The sequence below is a fragment of the Hemibagrus wyckioides genome, linkage group LG01, assembly GCF_019097595.1.
Source record: "Hemibagrus wyckioides isolate EC202008001 linkage group LG01, SWU_Hwy_1.0, whole genome shotgun sequence".
Taxonomy (NCBI): domain Eukaryota; kingdom Metazoa; phylum Chordata; class Actinopteri; order Siluriformes; family Bagridae; genus Hemibagrus; species Hemibagrus wyckioides.
In genome coordinates, this window is record NC_080710.1 from 20,205,340 (window position 1) to 20,231,622 (window position 26,283).

General features: G+C 36.3%; 1 protein-coding gene across 1 annotated transcript; it reads right to left on the minus strand.

Moving 5' to 3' along the window:
• Window positions 1-16,940: 16,940 nt before the first annotated feature.
• Window positions 16,941-25,437, minus strand: rragca (Ras-related GTP binding Ca). The gene is made up of 7 exons (XM_058398273.1): window positions 25,057-25,437; window positions 24,007-24,210; window positions 20,832-21,031; window positions 19,132-19,246; window positions 18,883-19,025; window positions 18,597-18,745; window positions 16,941-17,966 (listed from the first exon to the last, which is right to left on the minus strand). Exons 1-7 carry the CDS (start codon window positions 25,231-25,233, stop codon window positions 17,812-17,814), a joined length of 1,143 nt encoding a protein of 380 aa, XP_058254256.1. The 5' UTR covers window positions 25,234-25,437; the 3' UTR covers window positions 16,941-17,811.
• Between the last annotated feature and the right edge of the window lie 846 nt (window positions 25,438-26,283).

The following is a 26,283-nucleotide window of genomic DNA, read 5'->3' on the forward strand; positions in this document are numbered from 1 at the left end:
CTTTTTTATAGAATAGGATTGCATGAGACACTTTGATAAAGGGAGCATATTTTTTTTGTACTTTTTTTTATTTATTTGTAAACCAAGGGAGATCATGTTCTTTAATTTTATGTTTCAACTAAATGTTGAAATGTCCAATTTAGATCACAATATCTGACATGATCTCGTTTGATGTCAGTGAAGCACTGAAAGCTACTCAAGTGATCTAAGACGATATGTATTTAAGGTTCCGAAGGGTAAATGTATCGAGAAACCTATAATTCAATTTGATTTTATTTGTATAGCACTTTACCATTGAATATAGTCAGTAAACAAATAAAGCTTTACAGGTATATAAATATTCAGGAATTAAATGATATGTTTTAAATTTTTATTCCTGATGAGTAATCCAGAGGTGACGGTGGCAAGGAAAAATTCCTTGAGACGAAGAAGATGAAGAAGAAGCCTTAAAAGAAACCAGATTCAAAAAGAAATCCATCCTCATCCGGGTGACACCAGAGAGTGTGTTTCTAAAATAATTTCTTTTCTATAACTGTACTATATGGTCACCAGTCTGAAAGAAATTTATTCTAGTTTTAACAAGTGTTTAGATTATAAATTGTGCACTGATGGAAACCTTACTCCACTGATTCATTCAGTCCAAAGCCAAGTTCATGGTTTCAAATTTGTCCAAAGCAATCCCATGTATCTCCAGGCTATCCTGCACAGCAGAGATCAGTATCCAAGTGATAAAACCTCCAATCAGAAATATTGCATCAGGATGGATCAGGCAGGTCCAAGAGAGCAGAAGAAGTCAGAATCATGGGTAACTTAGGAGTGGCAACTTTGTTAGACCTGTTCATAGTGTTTTATGTGACGAAATGAAATCCGAAAATAAATCCAGGCTTAAAACTACTTACAATAAGCCTACATATGCTTGTCAAAGACACTGATTTTCTAAGATGGCTTTACATGAAAGTCCAGCTCTATCACACTCAGATAAAATGACTCCAACTTTGCTAGCGATAAAGAGAAACTTGTATCACCCTTAAACCACATGATACTCATGACCATGGCACTGTAGGCTAAATTAGTTCAGTTGGGAGGTACCTAGCAGAGTGTTTGCATAAATTTCTGCTGCTGTGGATGATCCCACATGGACAAGATTTGCACTTCATTCGATGCCCATGCTTGTTGCATTGGATTATCTCACCTGGTTGCTGTAGATCTCTACCTAGGATCTGGCATCCTAGGTTATATTCACAATATACGCACACTGGACATCCTTTTAACACCCTTAGTACAGTTTGATTTAGTATAAAGTAGTAAAAAAAAGAAAAAGAAATGATTTATAATTCAAATATTCAGTGTCACCCAAAAGAGTTCCCTTTTGTGACTGGTTCCTCTCAAGGTTTCTTCTGATGCCATCTCAGGGAGTTGCCACTGTTACCTCTTCAAGTGGTAACTTTGGCCTTTAACCTATCATATTTCTGTAAACTATGTCTATGTCTATACTATGTCTATACATTACACTACACAAAGGAAATTGAATTGCATTCAATATTTCGCTTCTGCCGCATGGTTACTCAACCACATTCTTCAGGCATTCTTGTAGCTATCCATGGACAGATAATTATCACAAGCTTTATTTGGCAGTGGATTTATTTTAAACAATAAACCGTGCACACAATTACACTATAAGGAATAAAAATAGTAGTTGATGATGATGCTGAATAGGATTCTGTGCATATTGCCCAAGCTTGGGGGGAAACATTTTGTAATAGGTCTCTAATGCCTAAATTCATATAAATAAATCATTCTTAATTTCATATAAAAATTTTTATATGTATTTCTCTGAAAAAATAGTCATTTGATTTAACTTTTCCTTCTTTTTTTCCTTTTCCTTGTTTTTGTGCAGATGTGACGTCTTAGAAACTAAGCCCCATAGACCCTCTACATATAAGAAAATTTAGACCAAACCATTTCATAAAACATGGAAAATATTAATTTATCTCCGGAGTTGGAAGCATTGTATCGGCATACATTTTTTTAACCTCCATAGTTTGATCAAATAAATTTTATTATGCATGTTAATGGACTACTGATGAGTTCAGGACAGCTTCCCTGTTTGCTACACCTTGATGGCAGGTCTGATGTTGAAAATGCTGAAAGCACCCAGCAATGCTAATGTGGGACTTCAAATAATGCTTCCTATTGCTCACTTTCTGATAAAAGATAAATTGTTAGCATAGTCAGCAATCAATTAGCAGCTTATAATGACATGTTGCTAAATAAATCCTAGAGAGTAATTAACTGATATCTGCCTTTAAATGAAGCCAACCAGTTGCCTTACTATATAAATATTATATAAATAATTAGATGCACAGTTGTTTCAGAAATGGGGAGAGAGATTTTACAGATGAAACTGCACCAACATTGCGTCATCTCTGCCAAACTGTCAGCACTGAAAAATACATTATTTCTAACAAAATAATCAGTTTTCCAAGCTGAAATAGGCATGAATCAGGGTAACAACCAACGAAACAACGTTTTATTTATTTAATTTTTTTTTTTTTTTTACCTCAATTCATTCTCTTGTTTTCTGTGGGGATGTAAAAATAAATCCCTCCATTTTTCTTCCTCTAGCTGCAGTGAGAAGTTTCTTTCTACAACTTTTTTTTTTTTCGTTATAGAAAAAGCCTTCCACATACCCATTAACCAATGATGACAATGTTTATAATGTAATGTTTTGAAATTCAGGGTTCGTAAATGAAATCTGAGAAATACAGGTTGATTGTATCAGTAAAGTAGAAGCAACTTTTGAGGATAGAGAAAGATATACCTAAAACGTATTGACGCACAGTGTGTTTCTTCTGTGTTACTTTGCACTACTGACACATGCTGTGTATATTATATATTCTGATTTCAGATAATATTGTGAGTTGGAATCTTCCCTTCACTTTTACTAGATCTTTACTCTTACTGATCGGTGTAAATAAGGTGGTGACCTATCAATGCTTCACTAAAGGTTCAAAAGCAGTCCAGTACAAAAAAACTATACATGTTACTGAATGCCTGAAGGTATGCTTGCTCTCCTACACTGCAGTGGCCATGCTTACTGGGAAACAAAAGCATGCATCCCTGAGCTGGTGTCAGAACCTGCCCTTTACACTATGATTCATTAGAAGTGTGTGGCATTTACAAACTTAGAAAGCTCCTTTTTTATCTAAAAGTCTGAATGTAGCTTTTTATAGAGTCCGTTAATAAATGAAAAAAAAAGTCAAAAACAATAAACAAACATGTTAAGTTACAATAAACAAAAGTGTTAAGTTTGGAATAAGGAGTGAAATCACAAAAAAAAACAATTTTACAAAAAACATATAGAATTTTTTTTTCACTAAAACATTCTACAAATAAAAATGAAATTTTATTCTATGTTTAATTTTTCATATTTAAAAATAGACTTAATCTATATAGGTGTAGTATAGTGGTGCCTCGGGTGTGTGGAGGTTTCAATGGTTGCTCTGTGTGTGTATGAGTGTCCTCCCAACTAAATTTCCCATAGGTGTGACAGAGGGTGTAAAGATGTGTGTGCATGATGTCATGTCCCATCCTTCCCTGATGCCCCATCCATGGTATATTTCGGCCCTATTGCCCAGTGTTGATGTGATAAACCCTGACCAGGATAAAGCAGCTACTGATGTCTACACCAATACATCAAGCCTGCTATACAAAAGTACACCAGAAGCAAAATAAATAACCATGCGTAACCATTGCTGATATTAATTCACTTTGAGATATATAAAAAATTATACTTTTAGAGTACATCTTACATCATCCTGATTTCAGGATTTAACATAAGTTACATCGACTCCAGGTTCAGAATGAATGCATTGTGTAGATTATCTTGTCTCTGAGACAGACACCTCATACACATGAACTGCGAAAACCCGGACTGTTCTAAGCATGGGGTTTTTAATGCAACTTTCTTTGCAGCAGGACTCAAATAATTTTGAAAGACTAATAATTAAATCAATTGAATTAGTGACACTACGGAAACAGAGAAAATAGACAGTAGGATGTACTAGTATATTAGAAAATAAAGAAATACATTCTATATGCACATAAATTTGAATGGAACTCCAAGTTTCCGTTGAACCTCATATTGGGTTTGGTCCACCCTTCACTCTGACAGTGCAGACTATAACTGAATTTGTAGTTTTAAGTCGGTTTCAGCGTATTTGTAATAAAACAGTGACGGAAAGGTTAGAGGGCAGAAAGCTATGAGGTGAAAATGTAGAATATACAGTGCATCTGTACGAATATGCAGTATGCTTACATATTTCTCACATGCAGGGGCATTTAAATTAGATTAGATAACATGTTAGTAAGATTGGAATTTTTAGAAATATATAAAATATGTATTTCTATATATTAAATATATTTTTAAAAAAAGTTACTAAATTGTTACAGATTTCCATGATTGCAACACATAAATCTCACTGTTATTATTATTATTATTATTATTATTATTATTATTATTATTATTATGTGTTTCTTTTTTTTTTTTCTTTTTTTTTTGGTTCTTTTTTTTTGTTTTGTTATAGCTTGAATTTTTAACCAAGCACCAAAACGCTAATTTATGTTCAGTGTATTTAGACTTTCCGTTGCTTTACAGGATATTTCACATTTGGTCACATTTTATGCTGAATGGCAGCAGTAACAGCTTTGGGTTGTAAATGCCACACCTAGAATTAACTTCAGCCTCTTGTGCACACAAACAGACAACTAAAAAGGTGATGTAATTTGTATGATTTTGATTCAAAATAGGTGTAAAGTCATTTATATTAAAGTTGACACTTCTTTATAAAGCTACACTCATTGTACTCATTGTAGGACAAAAGGAAGCTGTTAATTCTACACATACTCTGCATACTACATACATGCAAATATATATATATATATATATATATATTCTCTGTAGAAATCATGGTCAGAATTAGTGCATAAATTTGAATGATGAATAGAGTATATTATGTGTGTATAGTCATATTATGTGTTTGTCAGTACATTATGTGTGTATATATTTGTGTGCTGGGAGAGAAGAGATGAGAAGCATTATGTTTACCTGAAAGGTCTGAAAGGTGTGAGAGAGGACACAGAGACACAGATATTGAGCAGACTGTGCAAAATGAAATGTTGTTCTTCCTGCTTTTAAACACTACATACATGAGTGAAAAAACACTAGATCACACACTAAGCTTTGCAGGCAGTGTTTCCAAGCGAGCCCTACTGCTCATTAAATCATGCATTTCGACAACTATATTTCATCCTCTCTTTCTCTCTTGTGACTTGCTGCTTGTTTTGTTTTTTTGGTTGTTGTTTTTTCCTCAGCACACATTCACATTAATTAAGTGTTATAGAGACCCTTAGTTATTTAAAGTAGTGGTTCTCAAACTAGAGTCTAAGAACCTCCTGGGGTCCCTGAAGCACAAAAGAGGGGTCCATGATTTCTTTATATTGTTACAGTGACGTGAATCACAAAAATCAATTTGTGCTATTCAAGTTATTGCTAATAGTTCTTATAGTTATTAGCCTGGAATGGGTTTAACTCAAACCTCAGTAACTAGAAACTAATGTCTCTGTTGGTGAAAAGTTTAGGAACTAGAAGGTCATTAAGTCCAATAAATATCCAGAATGTTATAGTTCACATTTTAGTAACAAGCCTAATATTTTAATACATGGATTAGGTTTATTTAATACTTGAATTAAGGCCATAAAATATATCTGAGCTGAGGGGGTCTGTGGAAATTTATTTAACACTTAAAAGGGTCTCTGGCTGCAAACATTTCGAGAAATGTAGTTTTCATACTTCAGAATTCCTATTTTAATGTCAGGCATCCAATAGCCGAGGGGAATTAATTGAAAAGTATAAAATACAAAAGACTCATTATACATTTCGGATGAACAATAAGTCAAGCATGAAGTACTAGATTACTTTAAGAACTTTGTGACTAGCCCATTGTGTCTAGAAAAGTTGTGACCTTGTATTTGATTGTTTCATGTTTTTTGGAGCTGTTCTGCTTTTTGCTCTTGTCAAAGGCATTGAGACTCTCACCAACACCTGTGAAGCCAACAGAAGCACTTTTACTATGTGACAAGCAACATTCATGAAGAACAAATCAGACAAGACAACCACTCTCTTTTCTTTTCTCTGAGTACGAATTAAAAATATGACACTGATACATTGATTCATTTTTAAAATCATTTCTAAGACTCCAAAAAAAACGTAAAATTATTTTTTCTGTTATTTCCATTGTTAGGAAATACTAAGAAATTCTAATACTAACATAACATTAGTAACGACTATTAATATTTGCAACACAAATACACAGTAAGTGAGTGATGTGTACTTTATCAATCTGTATATGGATTGGATGTTTAACAAAAAAAAAAAAAAATGTATTTTTGAAATAACCTGAGGCAAATGATTAAAAGATAAAGGAGTGATGACTCTACAAACCTACTCACACTCAATTCTTGAGGTTAAACTCAGTGTTATAGCGCATGCATCAAAACCTTTCTCTCAAAAATGCATTTAATGTACAAACAAAAATTTGTAGAAAGTTATGATGCACACCGTTTATCAACACGTGTGTTTCAACGAAGCATTAGTGATCAAGTGTTTTCAAAACACTAAATGCAAAGTGTCAAATGTCTGTTAATAAATCACACCGAGATTTATTTAGCACTTTTCACTAGCGTTCAGAAATGATTAGAGAACAAGAGCTTAACTGCAGGTATCATACAATGAAATGAAATAAAGTCTTAGTGACAGACTGTCTCCCCAGGCTAATTTCAGAAAGAATTTTTTTTGTTTCTGAATAAAATAAATAAATAAACTTAGATATAGTGGATATAGATGTCTCTATGTTCACTGAACCTTGTCTCTATTATTTTTACTAACATGTATCAGAAGAGATGTGCACAGAGACATGCATTGGATTGAAATGTGCATATGCTTCTTTAACACATCTCACAGAGCCACTCCATACCGAGGTGTGATACCAATGTGAGACTGATAGCTTCCGTACCTCAGCTTGAAGTGCTAGAGAATTGACTCCTCTAGCAACCCACAACATATTTGCTGAGTTGGTGCATAGACAATGCTTAACTTCTTAGATTATCCTCGCAATATAGTCTCTGGAAACCATTACATCCTGATCCATCTATTTTTGCAGCCACCAGAGGCACATCTAAGTTTTCCAGAAACAGCACTCTTTCTCGTCCAGCGTCTGCGGATCAGCAATCAGCTGTAGGTATTTTTGTATTTCTAACTTGCTTTGTACGCAAGTGCATGCTCATGATCTTTCGGACGCTGAGCGAGGCCATTTGTGGCACACATTTTTCCTCATTAAAGAGTTACATTTTGGGGGGGAGGGCTGGCGCTTTTAGTCTTTTTTATCTGCTGGATGCTCCCCCTGAGGATCGATTTTGTATCCCTTAAGACAACTTCTTTCCCCAACAAGGTGCACTTACTTTTCTTGTGTCAGTGTTTTCCATCTGCTACTGAAACTCAAGAAAATTCCCACTGGTTTGGGCTGAAATACAGTTAGATAGAAGGTTAGAATACAGTATGAATACTCATGGGTGTAGATAATCGGTGGTCAGGGACGGCCTGAATCAAACATGCCCACTCATCTGACCACTCTACTAAGATATTATCATTATTATTGTTATTATTATTATTATTATTATTATTATTATTATTATTATTATTATTATTATAATAAGTCCATGCAGTTACTAATATCATAATGATGTAAAATTGAACAGTTTGGTAAATCTCTCCGTGACAGGCTAGTTTGAATAATAGCAGAACATGGGAAATGTGAACATTTATTTCATCGTCTATCAACAAGGATATCAGCATGTCAATGTCATGCAAGAGCTAGTAGGTTTAGCTAGCTAGTACAGAAGTGAACTATTCCCTGGCCTCACTGAGCAAAACAAGCAAACAACTGAGCAAACTTTTTTTTTTTTTATGAAATTCATAGCACTGGATTATTTATTTGGAGGCATAGCACTGGATTTCATTCAGATCATGATCATCTGGCATTAGCTAATGATAGTGAGTTTGTTACATTTGCATATTTTATGTAGCCTTATATTATGTAAGCTATGTTTTTTTTAGCTTAAAGAAAAACATGTTGCTTATGTGTCTGATGGGAATTCCAATCAGGACATACACAGATTGAGGAAGTCTCATCATGTGTTTACATTGTGTGTGTGTATATATATGTATATATATATATATATATATATATATATATATATATATATATATATATATATATATATATGTATATATATATATGTGTGTATATACATATATATACATATATATACATATATATATATATATATATATATATATGTGTGTATATATATATATATATATATATATATATATATATATATATATATATATATATATATATATATATATATATATATATATATATTTCATCCACTGTAATAAAATCATTGTTTTTAATTTGAACACTTCATTGTAGAAAGTCTGGCGACACTCTTGTGATACACTTCCTAGAATTGGCATCTTCAAGGGCAGTCTATTCACATTTAAGCCTCAAATCCAGTTTTGAATATTTCCTTATGTCCAGAAAGATAGATGGAACAAGACAGTTACATTATTGTACTGATAAATAAAAACTTCAATATTGTTTCATGATACAGGAAATTGGTGTTTGTTCTGTTCTGGATCCTTGTGGTAAAAAAAAAAAAAATAAATCTCAGCATATCACATTATTATTCTCATATTTGTTTTTGGCAGCTGTTTGGTTCCTACCCAAAAGCCTCAGTGTTTGCTACCTTTCCTTTAAATGCCAGTACACTGCGAAATTGCTGTTTGGGTTGCTATTTACACACCATAACACAAAAATCTGCATGTTCATCAGCTTACATGCTTTCTTGGATGCAGTCTGGGGAACAAATGGATTCTGTTCAGCTGTATTTGTGGATTATTGAGCAATACACTGTACCTGCTGGTGTGAATAAGGCTTTACTTTATCACCTCAGTGCATGTGCTCTCTCGGGACTTGCGCTCTCTATGGAAATGCGCTCTGTAGCTGCACCTAGTGGTCAAAACAATTCCTAACTCTAAAACACTTGCATACACTTTTTAAATACTTGTTATGAAAATACCAGCAATTAACATATTACTGTATAAATTTACAAAAAAGTATGAAAGGACTGGAGAACAAATAATACACAACCATGGAAGTGCTTGTAACTTGTAACTTGTTTCCTAACCAAATGAATACACAAGACAGAGATATATATGCAGAAAACAGAGAGTTGCCGTTTGCACCAGTACATGACACACACAAATGGAAAGAGTCACATGATTGTGAATAATTGCAGCCTGCCTCTTTGTCACACTTTTGGTTTTCTATAACCTGTACTTTGTACAGACACTTCTACTCCTGTAACAAATTAATTTATTCGTCATCCATTAAGGAGCTCCATTGCAGCCAAACCTGGTACTGAATCATCACTATAATGAGGATAAAAGTCTCATAAAATAACCCTGGTTTAAGGAAGTATGTAGAAGTGACTTTAGGACAGTTGTCATTTATTACATACAATTTTTTTAAGCAATATAGCATAGAAAAGAACTTGAAAGCTTAGTGTAATAAACCAGAACCTGTTAATATACAAACGGTCATTTTAAATTTAACTAAAAAAAACAAACTTGAGAATGCTAGCCATTTCTACTGAAGTATGTACATGTTTTGGAAAAACGAATGCCAATTAATTTAGTTGCCTGGGGCATCATCACTTGATGTTACCGCTGCCTTTTCCCTCAGCTCAAAGTATGTGTATTTGTATGAACAATATGTATATACTTCGTTTTAAAAGCAGGTAAAAAGTGAACTGAAAACTGAAAATCCTAAACAATATATAATAGCAACGCAGCTCAGTTCTGCTCTAACGTGGTCACACATAGCATTGGCCTTCATTTTAGGCAATATAGGTTCTGTTCAGTGAACACAAAAGGAAAATGCTGATTAGAACTTTTTCAATAGGTTCAATTTTTTCAATAAATGTTTAACTTAAGAGTGATTGTAATCATTTATTCATTGGCTTTATAGACAGCATGTGGTTATAAATCCAACACTTTTCATTTTTCATAAGCCAGAAAAAAAATAAATAAATCAAAAGACAAATGATGTACCTATCAAATTATGGAGAAACTGAAACTCCAAAAAATAAAAGAAGGTATTTAAAATAAGGAAACACAGCCTGGTATGCAGATTTCAAAGGAAAAGACACACACTTACAAGTACACCACTTCTTTCCCGCCCCTCCTCCCGTCCTCCCGTCCTCCCGTCTCAGAGCTTTGGCAGCTTTACATCTGACTTGAGAAAGGCAAATGACTTGAAGAGTGACAATCCACTGTCAACAACCATCTCTGAACTACATCATACTGCCCTACATGGCTGCACCACGGTGAGCATGCTTCACATTTGTTACACCCAGAAAAACACTGTCTAACAACTCGGGTTCTGTCGAAGCCCACTGGACTCTAACACACTCTGCACGCTCCCCTTTTTTAACCCCTATCTAGGACCAGAACATCCCTGGTGAAGCGAGAACAGCATATTTTAAAGCTGAGTCTGATGAGAGCAGAGAGCATGCAATATGTTTTTCATGATCCTCGTGAATAGGCAATGAGAGATGAGTGAGTAGAATCCTGTGCCTCTAGCTGGAACTACAGTGTGTGTATACATAGTCACACACTGAGGCAGCTTCACTTGGAGGCACCCAATGTGGACGGGTTCAGACAAGGGGAACAGGACATCCTTGTGCTAGCGATTATCCAGTGCTTCTCCATCGTGTTCCATTAAGTTTAAACAAGCATGAGGGAACACACACACACACACACACACACACACACACACACACTGACACACACACACACTTTGTTCAGAGGTTGAGCCTGTCCAAGGGCCTGACTGTGCTGTCCTGCGCATTGTATCTGCATGAGGCTGAGATAATGGCATCTGTCGCTGCTACTTTAGTCACAGCCGCTCGTGCATTGCCCATTAGCTTACTGCTGGCTGGTTGCCCTGGCTTGACATGCTCTGATGCCCTCCTACAAAAATACAGGAGACTGCTGCCACTCTCTCCCTCCCTCCCCTTCTCTCACTCGTTCTCACTTTCTAACCCTTCTGTTTATCCCTCGTTCTTCCTTCCGTCCTTCCTTCCTTGTCTTGCCTTTTGTCTCCCTGCTGTCACACATACAGGGTGGCTTCTGTTCAGTTCTCTTGGCCTAAGAGTGAACCGCTTAAAGTGTTTAAACAGGACTGAACCATGGCCATGGCTAGTACTCTTATATGTCGAGGTTCCCACTGACGAACTCAAGGCTCATAAGAGTGTCAAAATACGAGTCAAGGTTTTCCCAGAATGAGGTTTATTAGAATATAAAAAGGAATAAAATAAGGGTATAATGTGGATCAATGCAAGCTCTGAAAGAAAGTCGGTCATCCCTATACAGTGAGTAAAATATGCTCATCAGCCACTTTATTAGGTACACACCTGCACATTCATGCACTTATCAGCCAATCACAATGCATACAGGTCTAGAGATTCAGGTATGATTTATATCAAACATCATATTGGGGAAAATGTGATATTGGTGAATGTGACATGGTTGCTGGTGCTAGACAGGCTGTTTTGAGTATTTCAGAAATTTCTTATGGTTTTTATATTGTTGTTGTTTTTCACACTATTCTGTGTAACCTCTACACTACAGGGTGTGAAAATCCTAACAGATGAAATACTCAAACCAGACAAGAACCAACAACTATTCCAAGTGACATAATAACTAACTTGTATGTGCACAGTTTTATGTGCTTATGCCACATGATTGGTGGATTGAATACCTGTATATATATATATATATATATATATATATATATATATATGCAGGTATTCAATTCACCAATCATGTGGCATAAGATGAAAATACTAAGTGGACATAATTGAACAGAATAAAATTGTTTATCTGTGAGTCAGGTAAAGACAAAATCTCACACTTTCTTAAATGAAACTCGAGCCAGAATTTAATACCGGTCATGAATGAAAAATTAATTCAAGATGCCCAAAAAAACTTCCTTGTGATGTCATTTATAATAGTGAAAATAATGCTGTTAAAAATGATTTGTATTAAAAAATAAATAAATAAACAGGCCATGGATGTTTCCACTTATTAGCCATTGGTCATTAGTGTCTGCCAGTGGAGGGTACGGGAAATGTGGCATCAGTTTTGATAAAGCAAAGCAATTTCAAGGGCTGCTATTCAGCCAAATTACAGTTGTACATCATGCTGCTCCCTTCCCCCTCCCCTCTGTACAACTGTGTGATGTTAACATTTCATTTGCATGTCTGCTAACACACACTGGGTCTGTACAGAACCTTGGGCTAAACAGGCGCTCATCAAGAACCAAATCAGAGCACTGGCTCCATCTAGTGAGTACAGAAGGACACGTGAGCCGGACTGTGCCGTGAAGCGTAATTGCATTATTTCCCAATACCCGCTCATACATTTGTACATTTTCTATCATCCATAGGTAGCTTGTGCTGCCTCTTTACTTTTACTCTTTACAGATAATGCATAAAAAGCAGCACAAGTACAATTCAATGCTGTCATGAAATATATTTCTATTTGCACTTTGAGAAATTGTGAACATTTGTATTTTGCATACAATATTATTTAAATGACTGAACTAATTGCAGTTATACAGAGTGTGTAAAATACTTCACACTCTAAAGCAGGGATGTGAGATTCTCAAATAGCTAAAAAGCACCACATCACAGACACGAGGATTTATTCAGATAACAGTAAATGAGGATATTTTATACGGTCATTTGAAATATGAAAAAAATAATACCTAAAAAAATGTTAAAGCAATTTAAATGTAATACTCACCACGTCCATATCACTTCTCATAAGAAGGTAATGAAAATCTTCAGCCAGAGATATCCTGGATGGAAAACAGCGTGACTTCAACACCAGCAAATCTGCAGTGTAAAAACTGACTGTGATCGCTCATGGATATTTTAAATCAAGAACAAGGACATCTATTTGGCTTTACAGTATCAAATCAGCAAAGAAAGCAGGATCTACAGGATTAGACATTAATTACACTCTTGCACCAGGGAACTGATTCCGATTCTTGTTTAGAGTAAACTGTGGCTTTGGAAGACTCTCTTACAATAGGTCTTGATGAAAGCTTCCAATGTGAGCTGAATACACTGCTGAATTAGATATTCTCTTTACCCCTGTCTTTACTTTAGCATGAAATCGTTTACTTATTTGTCAAAATAATGATTTTAAGTTTAGCTTTTATTTTTAAAAAAGGCTTCAGACAGTCTATTATTTTTATACTGATTATTAATTACATTTTTTTGCAATTCTTGTGTTTTAATTTTATTTTTATAATAATAATAATAATAATAATAATAATAATAATAATAATAATTATTATTATTATTATTATTATTATTATTATTATTATTATTATTATTATTATTATTATGTTTGTAGGTCCTCAGTATTTTTATGAATAGCTACACTTTGCGCTTCTAATGTGCTGCTTTTTTATGATCTATTCAACAGAAAGCACAAATGCTGGGTCTGATAAATAAATGTAAACGCAGCTATATAGAGTATCCCAAAAAGTCTCCACACACAGGGGAAATAAACACTTTTTAGCAAAAATATTTTCCAAAAATATTCATACATTCATTCATACAGGATGTTTTGTAGGTAACATTCCATTTTGCTAAAAAATCTAATAAATAAATACAGTAAAATTTGGAAAAAAGTGTTAATTTCCTCTAAGTATGGAGACTTTTGGGACAAGCTATATTGTGTAACTTGCCAAACTGTGAGCAATTCAACACCAAGAGCAACTGTTAATAAAATTAACTTTAAGCTATAAATCATCAATGACTTTGAGACATGCCAATATATATTAACACTTCATATAGCTAACACCATGACATTTGATTTAAATTGGTTTACTTCCATGCTTTAGTAAGAGATTATTCATTCTAAGGTAAACAATACTGCAGGCAGGCGAGACAATGTGCGGTGAAACAGCATGCTACTTGAGGGCAGCAGGAAGCCATTTAGAGGATCTATTGCTGAATATTTACCAGAAATTAGTAGCTTAATGAAGTGGATAAAATTCTGTCACTGTTTCATTGCATCTAAATTGTGTGGAAGTGGATTTTAACTGCCGTGCCTACTTTTCATAATGACTCGTGACAATAGCTGCGAGGCTTATTGGCTTCTCCAGCATCTTACGTTCCAAATGCCAGACTCGCATTAAAATATGCAAACTATTCTGTTACACAATGCAGTATACACTTGTGCTAATTCATAGCCTGTTAATATTATTAGCTAGACAACATTGAATTTGTAAGGATTTTCTCTTGCCAGGAAGGTTCGTCAGCATTGTTGGAGCATATTTCCCCAGCTCGGATTTAATCTCTGTGATTGTACCGCAAGATTTGGTTTAAAAAACAAAAGATTATTGTGAATTTTGCTTTCTCTTATGTGAGATGTCTCCATTATCAGTCAGCTGGATAAGATCGTTAGTACTTCTGCGTCACAATAATAGCCAGGTATTTTCAGAGAAGGCAGACATCTCATACTGTAGCCCTCAGTTTGTAAGACACACACACACACACACACAGATACACAACTCATCCTGATCTACATATTAGGTCAGATAATCCCAGAAATGTGAGCAGGGTTTTTTTTCCCCCCCTCAGGTGGATCCAGCCTGCTAGAGAAACATTTTATTTTACCTCACATTAGCAGACATAAGAAACTGTACTGCACATGCTCACATCACTCTCTAATCTCAAATCCTTCATACCTGATCTAAAGATTCTATGTTTGTTTCTAACAAAACATATAAAGATGACTAACACCTACCTTAAATTGAAACATTATTTCCCAATTAACATTAAAAATATCTAATTTCCATCTCTTTTACCGTGTCCTTTTCTGTATCGGATTGTTATCCTGATGTCAGGGCTTTCAAAAAATAACTATAAAATAAAACCTCCTCGTGTACATATCTAAATACTCTTGTAAATTTTACAGTAATTTGTCTATTTATTCTTTAGTCAGAGCTTTATGAGAATATTTCTACTGACAGAACAGAAGTCCAAGCTGATATTTATTGCCTAGATGTTTTTGAGTTTAGTTAAACCCATTGAAATGAATTGACTAGTCAAACTGGCTAATAAAAATAACATCTAAATAATAACTAGTAGCTTTGATAATGGTGGGTTGTGACTTAGTTTCAACAAGTTTTGCTGCATGGTCATTCTTCAACTAATAATTATAAACTGAGATCATTAAAATGGAATTTCCCCAAGTCTTTTACACAGCTCTTTTCCAACATCCAAACCATCTAAGCATACACTCACTTTATTAGGAACAGCTACTCATGCAGTTATCCAATCAGCCAATCATCTGGCAGCAGCAGTGTGCCTGGGTCCATGATAACTTCAGATTCTTGTTCTTAACAGACATGACTGGAACCTGATGAGTTCCAGTCTTTTACTGTTGTAGACCATCTGACTCAGGGTTTGATGTGTTGTGCATGTTGAGATGCTTTTCTGCTCATCATTGTTGTGAAGAGTTACTACAGACTTCCTGACCGTTCATTCTGGTCCTTTTCCTCTGATCGCACTGAAGACTCAAGACTCTTGTGTGTGAAAATGCCAGATCAGCAGTTTCTGAAATATTTAACCAGCTCATCTGGCACCCACAACCATGCCATGGTTAAAACCACCATTTCCCCTTTTTTGATGTTTGATGGGAACTCTTGATCTGTAGCTGCATGATTCTATGCACTGAGCTGCTGCCACATGATTGGCTGACTAGATTACTACACGAATGTGCCTAATGAGGTGGACGGTGAATGTATAACTGCCCAGACAAAAAGATTATTGCTGGAAATCTGAGTAGACAGTACTCAGGACCCAGGACCCAGGACCCAACTTTCATGAAGAGGCTTAGTATTAAGGATACATGGGTTTGGAAGTGAGAGTCTGTATTGGTGTTTTGTTCAAAAACTGACCAATATTTCCGATGTGAAAGGTAGCTACAATACACCAGCATGACTTCAGTGCATGTTTTATTTCTTGTGAATGGTAACATTTCTAGAACATAAGCCAGATGATAGTAATCTGATAATCTCATATGCAGTCTGAAAAGCAAGAATCACAAGAGGTCTAGAGAAATACTCTAGTAGACTTAGAATGAGATTTGGTTGTTCCTTCTTTGATTTCGTTTATATTCGGTTAGTGCGCATCCCATTACAACTCAACAAAAAACATTACATGGATTCAGTAGACATGCTTGGAATGAGTATGCTATAAACCCGGCTACAATGTGGAATCTTGTGATTTATTTTTATGCCAAATAAAATGTGGGTAATTCTGTGAAGAGTGTGAACGTGAATCTGTCAGTGATAGAAGGTACTGGCACCACACAAACCGGAATGTAGCTCATTCAATCGTTTGTTCGGACTCAAACCACCGTTTGCAGAGTATCCGAGACCAAGCAACTAAACAAAAGTGAGTGCAATCACAGTGTCCTACCGCTTAACTGTACAATTATTTCCCTGTATTGTAACATTCAGAGTGAGAGATGAGGGCTGCACAGCTAAACCGCTTAATAGCAAAAATAACAGCTTTGGACTCGAGTCATTTCAACGCAAAAGACAGTGATTCCACTTTTGACTATAATGCAGCTGACTACTAAATACTTATTTATGAACAGCACTACGCAGTTACCGAGTGCTCTGTGAATGCTCCATCATTGCTCTCTGACAAAGCATCAGGGTATCTCTGGAGACAATAATAACTGTTTATTTCAATTAATTATAATTTTAAAAAATACAATTATTGTTTTGTTACAACTGTGCAGCCCTGTGTGTGAGGTCACAACATCCCTGTGAGCCTCAACAGGCAGGAAAGGAACGCACATACATAAATACACATACACGCGTGCGCACCTCCTACTTCACACACAAACAGGCTACACAATGCAATTTAATCCCTTTTCACACTCCCTGGAAAACCTTTAAAAAAGCAACAGCTTAGGAAATAGGATTAGGTAAATATTGTAAGCAGGTACTTGCATCAGGCAAGTCTCCTCTATATAAGGCTTCACAAGCATTGTTGTGTACACGCAGCCAGCTTGGGCTCGCCGTTCGGTGGCCATTAGCAAGTACCGTCACAATTTCTGCCGTCGGATTAAACCGGATGCTTTGTAGAATCAGCTCATGAGGCCAGGAGTAAAACAGTACAGGGTTCATTCAGCTTCTGTTGCTCAGGTAGCGATCAGTGTGTGAAGGCTTTATGTGCAGAGAGGGCCACACTGTGTTCCCCTCGGCTTGCATTACTTGTCATTTGATTGCGGTCTAGAATTATTCTTTTAAACCAGTTTGTTAATGCCATTTAATAACACACAAAGGGCTATCTCTTTGTGCATCTTCCCTTCTGTCCTATTGCTTACCCCGTTATGCTGCAAACATCCACCCCATTGCTCTGTGTTTTCTTTCAGAGGCTTTAGAGTCCTTTGCTCTGTGTATAAGGCATTTGGGAGCAGGCAGAATGGTTGGCATGGCAGTGCGCCTCCCATTTATTGTCTTTCTGTCTTTTTCCACTGACTCCCTCTTCCTCTCTATTCTTTTCCGCCTCTCATCTATGCATTCTCTACACGGTGCTCCGGGGGGTGCCATTCAGTGCCACCGTCTTCATCAAGCAGGGCGTTCCAGCTGCCTGGGCTCCCATCCTCGGTGTAGACAGACCAACTTCAAACACTTCATGAATCGCTTTCCGGAAACAGTGGAAATTGTAGTCTATTAAGCCTAGAATTCAAAGAAAAGAACGGTATACATCATACCATGCACTCAAATTGTTTACAAAAAATACAGTTTAGTACTAATAATAAATCTGAGGAAAATAGTGGGGAATAGAAACACTGGCCTACAGTAAATCATGATCACAGTTTATGGCATTCATTTTGAAATCATTCATTTAATCAGCTGTGACATTGATGGGCTAGACCGAAGTTTAACTCTCAATATGGTATAATAATTATTTATCCAGTCAGTCGTTTCGAGTCATTTTGATTTTAAGATTAAAAGTATTGTAGGCTTTCATAATGAAATAGGAAAAAGGATCCGAAAGTGCAATCACTGAAATATGATGAGTCCAAGATTTAGTAAAATTATCATAATCATCATTTTAGCTATTACTATGAAGCCATAAAGCATCAGCCAAAAAAAGCAAAAGATTTCAATACAAGCGAGATGGAATCCAGATCTAGAGGGCCACTTCACTGCAGAGTCAGCATCTGACTGAATGCACTGCGGATGTGTAAACCATAAAGGACTGCGAACCTCCAGGACTGGAGACTAACACTCTCAGAGGAATATTTAATAGCAGTGGTAAAGCTTAATTAAAGGGGTAAATGAGGGGAGGAAAAAGATGTTAACCTTTGCGCTCAAAGCTCTCTTCTCTAAGAATACAGACAAGGGCAAGAAACTTGGTAACTTCTTTCAGGTAGAGGACAGTGGTGTTATTGAGTTTAATGATTGCCATTGACTCCTTGTCATACGCACTGCCACTGCCATCTTCCTTTAATCTGTACAGATAAAACAAAGACCTCTTACTACTAACATAAAGTACATCATACTAAAGTACAGCATATGACAATCCACACATATTTAAGCTAAAGCAGTGTATCAAGTATGAATGAACTCTGGATTTCAGCAGTCTTACCCATAGATGCACGACACGTCAATGACCACATCAATCATGTCACAGCACAGCTCATAGGACTGCATGTCCACCGGTGAACTGTCTGTGGCTATGTAGATCTTACTAACCACGTCAAACAGGAAAGCCTTTTCAATCCCTGAATTCTGTCAGCAAGAAAGACGTGGAGAGGGAGAGTCTGAGACACAATGGCTCAATACAATATTTTCCATGTGATTAAAAAAAAAAAAGCTTATATAATAAAGTACATACAGAAATAAAAATGTTGAGAAGGTTCTCCAAGGTGGGCAGCTGGGGGATGAGCTTCTGAACCACTTTACTGAATGCCTCAAATATAGAGTGGTCATAGATACTTGTCAAATAGAAGCTGAAAAAGAACAACATTTAGGTTCGCAAAAATCTAGTACTACCAAAATGTTATACTGCTGCATTATCCTTTAAAGTGACTCCCACATTCAACAAAATAACAGTAAAGTCACACAGTTAAATTAAGGCGTGCATGTACCCGAGTGCAAGACCACGAAAACTGATACAGATAGTAATACAGATGGCCATTTTCCAAAAGATGTCATAGTGAAGTGAAAACAAATGCCGGGTCATGTGCATACATATCACTCCTAATGCAGCTAGGCTATGAGTTTATTTAACTCTCATACGCCCAGATAAAAGCGCACAGAAAGCAAAAGATACGTAATGCCCTGCAGTGCTGTGTAAACGATTCAGACATTACAAACAGTTAATTTATTTTTTTTAAAAAGGCAAGCAGATCAATGATTAGTTGTTTTTATTAATATCATCATCATTATTCTGACTACTACTACATTAAGACTTTAATCAAATGGAAAAAAATGAATTAATACATTTATTTAATTTAAATATAGAATTAATAAATATAGTAAATATAAATATTAATAAAATAAATATAGTATTATTATTATTATTATTATTACTACAACTAAGAGTATAACCAATACAAAAATGGAAAAACTGAAATAATATCAAAAAAATAATAGTTTAAAAAAATCAAACTAAAATAAATAACTACAGCGTTTGACAAATATGTGCATGCTTTAAATGTTAAAGTAGCTGGGTTTTGAAACTAACTGAGAGGATCTGTTGAATATCAGGGTGATTACAGAATCTCAGCAGCTCTCCTGATATCCCATTTTGAGCAGATGATGTTTAAAGCCCAGCAGACGCAAGCACGCACTCAGCATTTGGTTCCGTTTTCTTTATTTGAAGTAAAAATAACACATTACAATTTGTGTTTCAATCCAACTTAAGCCTGTTCGTCCCGACCCATCTTTAGACGAGAGCCTAAAGGGAATGTGGCGCTGCTGATCAAAGTATGCGGAACATGTGGCAAGCGATCTGCTCCTCCCGTTTGGCCGAAACAAGCCACGAGGACACGTTCCCAAGTCGCTGTCACTGTCGCTTATGCTGCTGAGCTGCTCTCACAGTGATGCCAAAGCAAAAGAAGTTCTTCGTGGTCTTTGTGTAAGCTTAGCAACTGACACATATTTGCTAAACCTACTAATCCATTACACTGTTTAACATACCAAATAGGTTTTCTTTTCTTAAATTCTATTACAAGTAGAACTGCGAGGCATTATTGGTATTTTACTATTGGTTTACGTAAACTTTATCCCGTGTCTCTCGGGAAAGGCATTTTTTATTTTTACCACTGTGCAAACCTATGACCCAATGAAAGTAGCAAATTCTATTGCAATACACTATTTATGCAATAGCGGCACTGTTTAGCATGTATTAAATTTTTTATAAACCTAATATTGCAAAAGCCAGCATCACATAGGGCAACTGGAAACTGGGGAGAAGGTGATGAAAAAGCAACAGTAATGCTTTTTGTGAAGACACTTGATTTGCTTAGTATTTCACAATTCACAGAAAGACAAATGCAGTGTATTCAAGCCAAAAAGGAAGAAAAAGCTTACCTAAGATGCAGTTTCTCCAAGCTGGCATCAGCCAGGTCATCATTAGCCCTCTGGTGAATATCCCTCTGTGTCTCAATTTTGTGGTCGTCAGATAGGCCGTCAACTTTATGGATGAACACTTCAAAGTTGATTTCAGGGTTAACGCGATAGGCCCGAGATACCGTTAAATGGAGTCTGCCGAGAGCCTCCACGTAGTCATCCTGCAAGAGAGAAAACGGATAAAAAAAAAAAAAACAAGACCACTTCCCTGAGTTGCACGGCTTATTTGATTCACAAGCGGGGTATACAATGGGGTCAGAGCAGGGTGACAAATAAAGAACATGATGTATGTGATGTATGTTTCCAGTGTGACATTCCATAAGACTAAATTGGAAGCCTAAGCAAAAAATTTTATAGTATTTAAGGAAAAAAAAATTGGCGAGTGTACATCATTTCCCATTTTTATGGAATCTCTTGGTCCTTCCTCAATCATGGCCATTTCTCGATTTGATGGATGACACAGGTCCTCTAATGGCCCTCTAAAGGTCACAATTTTACACTTAAGGAATAACAAGAAGAGCCGGGCCGTTATACAAAAATAACTCATGCTTGGCTGCTCACACCACAGTGATTTGCCAACAGTTACAATTTTTTGTACTTTTTACCTGTTAAAATGATATTTAATGTTATGGTCCGTACAAGAGACAAGTTAGTTCTTGTTATCATTTAAATTACTAACATCTCTGAATAGAAAACCTAACCACATTAATGATTTGGTTTTCTTTGTGAAACACCACCACACCTTTTTTAATGTGGGTTTGTGTGCGTGCATGTAGTGATCGGAGTGAGATGATGCAAGATTTCAGGATTCCTCTTCATGGTTTTAAAAATCGAAAAAGGTCATTAAATAAGACTCACAATGATTAAAGTTTAGGTTCAATGTTAATGTTGGAAACAAAGGAAGCAGCTCAACAAACATCTTTTACGACATACAGTACAGCACTGGGTTTGGTTAAGATAAGTAAGTGGAACGTCTCATCCATAAACATCACTGTAAGGAAGGTCGTTAAAAGCTGATTGTGATCATGATTATGGGTATACGACACAGACAGTCACTGAGGGTTTTATTTGGCAAAAGATTGTTCTACAGCGAAACAGGAAGCTATTAAATACGGATATCTGACAACGATTTACAAACAGTGCCAAGCCACAAGTACTTATCTCAATCAGCCCTGAAGCTGCTACTCGTGATCAAACCAGTCAAAAATCTGCCTCACTTTTCTACTGCTGAGGAGTAATTTAAGCCAAACTGGATGTGTTGTTTTTATCCAGCCATTTTGTATAATCTTATAAATAACCCATCAAACAACTATCTAATTCATTTGTGTTTTAATCTATAAGCAACTACTGTGTTAGATGTTATGCCATATATATTTTATGCTGACTATCAGTTAATATTTTCATGCAGCTGGGGTGAGCCATAAAATATGAAATTAAAAATTTATATATTTATTTATATATATAAATATAAAAATATAAATATAAAAAAAAAATATATATATATATATATATATATATATATATATATATATATATATATATATATATATATATATATATATATATATATATATATATATATATATATATATATATATATATGAAGAAAATGTTGTACAGTATTATTCTGTGAAATACTACTTCTGAACCATTGAATCTAAGATATTTTTTGTTAACACGATGTTCACATATATTCCCTCATTTTCTCTTTGCCATGTGAAGAATAAATTGATTTTCTGAAGCACATCAGGTCTAAAACCTAACAGCTAATCAGATGATCTCAAGCCTGATATGAGTCATGAAATTCATGTTGCAAAACATCAAGCTCTAAGCAAGAAAACGGTACACACGCCGCGTCACATGTTGCGGCTTTATATATTAAGGGTTGAAATTCCCAAGCTTTCTATAGTGCGAGTACGAATTAATGACTCCATAAATCCCAACTCTGAATCAACTCTGAATCAAATCAGGATTAGTGATCATTTTATCATTTGTTTATTTTGTTATGAAGGCTTTGATATACTTTTGTATACTTTTTTATTTTGATATACTGTTCAGATGTTTAAGATGTAGTCATCTACAACCTTATCTGCAAAAGGCCAGGACCTGATATGATTTGTTTAATCAGTTCATCTTGGTCTCCTTGTTTATTCCAGGCTAGCCTGCAGTCACACTGGTCCTTTTTTGGATAAGAGTGAAGACCCCTGATCTACAGGGTGTGTGCTTACAGAAGGTATGTTAAGCAAACTGCTTTACATATCAGAGTAACCTATTTTAAAGTCTATACTGCACTAAATGACTTTAAGGTTATTTACCTGACTGAACATCTAGAATGTGTTCTAAATATTCGAGGAATTTTTCATATTTCATAACAGCGGTTCACTAAGGCCGCCTACAGGTGATCCACAGGAAAACCGTTTCTTTATGCAGAGAGCAATGCTGCTTTGCCTACAAACAATGCTGCTCTGACGGACACCTCGGTGCTGCGCTCAAAGTTCACTCAAACTCAACTTTGACCCGGTTCCTGTCATTTTAACAACCAATCAGATGAGCCCTCATACAGGGCACATGTTTTCTCCAGTCAATTACAAAAGACAAGCAAAGCTGGACTTTACAAACATTCAAAATAGACAAGGCTTAGGAATGGTCTTTTCATGTGTGTCCAGCATTGCTTTAACCTAGCAGTAAAAACAGTGCACACTCCTGATCACCTGAAAGCTATGTCATGTTTGTCAAGGAGACCATGTCTGCTAGCTAGAGTTTGTTTGAAGGGGGCAATAGAGGATACACATGCCCACGATTTTGCCTGGATGTAAGGTTAACAATATTCTTAGGCTAGAATCAAGTTATAGCCTTGAAGCCAATCTCAGTGCCACTGTTTGATTTCCTGCCATCTATATAGATTCTTTCTCAATCATCCAACACAGTAATTAAATCACCCGACTGACCCATCTTACACACCCGCCAACCAACCTTAGACCAGTGTGCTAAGCGTTTCTGTAAACACTTACTCTATTAGACAAAGAACTTTGAAAGTTTTTTTGGAAGGTCTGGTAGACTTGAGACAGACAGTTTCTGCTACAGACAGAATTGGAACAACTTTTAAACGTGTATCTTTAAATATTCCTAACTTTACCTGTGCATCAATGACAAATATCAATGCTCCGGTTCCTCTGAAGATCATCTCATAATCAAAGGTCGGGTCAAAAAAGTCTACTTGACCAGGAAAATCCCAGATCTGAAAGTTGACAAAAGAGCTGCTGGAGATGTCGTCTTTGTAGATTTTATTCGTGCTCTCCAGAAACAGGGTCTCATTGGGGGACATCTTATGAAACACGACCTGAGGAGAGAAACATTATGCACATTATTTATATCATAAATTGCAGAAAAGGGGTTTGGGTGGAACTATGATGTACATCATTTGAGAAATCAGGAATTGAAGTAAGTAAATGTATCGGGACCCCTGTCTGAAAAAGGGGGCCCATTCATAGACACTAGAATGCCTGTGTTACAGCAGGGCTCAATGACGTGAGGTTTGATGGAGAGCTGAAGAGGTCCATGATTTGTAGTCTTGACTCTGACCAGCTTTAAATTCAGCACCATTAATCTAAGGAGTAGCACAATTATTTTCTATAATAAGTAACAGTACTAAGTCTCTGTATGGAAAAATAACTAAAAACTTGCACAAAAGAACTAACCGCTACCATTACCTTCCAGATTATTCCTTAAGGTTTTAAGTTAGTACGTAGGTTAAGAAATAAAGTAAATAACAACAATAATAAAAAGACCACTACCAGGATGGGTGACGTCAAATGTAGAAACTACTAGCCAATACAGAAACAATATCAACACAGGTTTAGTTCTCCATTACGGTAAGGTAAAAGACTTTTAGTGAACGTGTCAGTTTTTACCTTCACATCTCATTTCAGAGAATCTCTGCTTGTTTAGCTGGATAGCACCTTTGCTAACTCAGCACGTCTATGGTGTCTATCGCTTAATCCCAATTGGCTGCTTATTCCCTACATAAGCACACTACGTGGCGCATTAAATAAAAGCTTCTACAGCCGGTGTAGTGGACTTATCTGTCCAATAGAGAGGCATTTGGTCCAGAACTTCTGTCTACAGTAGCGGCGGGTAGGAGTTAGCCCAGAGGAATAAATCTGACCAGTCTCATTTTCACTCGTACCTTCTGAATGGAGGACTTCCCGCTCCTTCGTAAGCCCATCAGTAGTATCCTCGGCTTGCTGTCGGAGGGTGCTGGACTGTCCTCCATATCGGTCTCCTCTTCTCCATAGCCGAAATCTTTGGGGAACGAGTCGGCCACCCCGTAGCTGTCTGCCAGCGCTTCGTACTGAATCGACATCTTGACCCAAGCGACGCTTTCTCCCCGAAAATCCCCCACCCCTTTACTCTACACTCATGTGCTTTACCACACGGCTGTTGTACATCTAGCACACACAGTGTAGCATGAACAAGCACAAAATGCCTCCCTGTCTATTAATAGAGAACAAAGTCGCCCAGACACATTCGTCTTCCCCAATGTTTCTCTGTAGCGAAAGCTTTACTTTAGTCCCGCCCCCTGCTTGCTTATTGGACAATCGGTAGCCTAGTTGCATTATTATTGGTTGGACCCGCTGTCAGTACTGAAAGGAGGCCGCGGATGCGGGGAGATCCGTTAGAGTCATGTGCTTGACTGTCACCTGACTCAGTGGCGTGCACGCGGAAATGCAGTGTTCAAGTACCCTACCTTGTGTTTTTTAGTTTCCGGATAGGAAAGGCTTATGAATGAAACCTGAACTGTAACCTGTTTAGAATTTATTTAACGAAATATCTACATGGCTTCTCAACACAAAACCTATTTGGACAAATTTAAAATACTTTCAGGACACCCCATGTATATGTTTTTTATTCTTGAGCGCAATTCCCACCCATGGCCCTGGAGAACCCTCTATAATGGAGATTTTATATTACCTGTCATCCTTCCCTGGTTTTCCCCCTCTGGTCTAACATCTAAAATACCTCCTTCAATGCCGAAAGGGCTCTTAATTAGCTTATTAGTTCACTCAAGTGTGTTGAGATCAGGGACTCCAGGACCAGGCCTGCGAATAACAAAATCACAAATAGAAATAATAAAAAAAGACAATAAAAACAATGGGAGGGAGCAGAATTCATAAGAATTGAGAGCGCTATATATTTTATATATAAAATATATAATATATTTTCAAGCATCCTGCAATATATGCAATATATGCAATATATTTTCAAGCATCCTGCTAAATGTCCTTTTCTTATTTTTTCCTCTGTGTACAAAATAACACAAGAATTTCCCTCATGGGATCAATAAAGTATATCTGCCTGTCTGCCTGCCTGCCTGCCTGCCTGCCTGCCAGCCTGTCTGTCTGTCTATCTATCT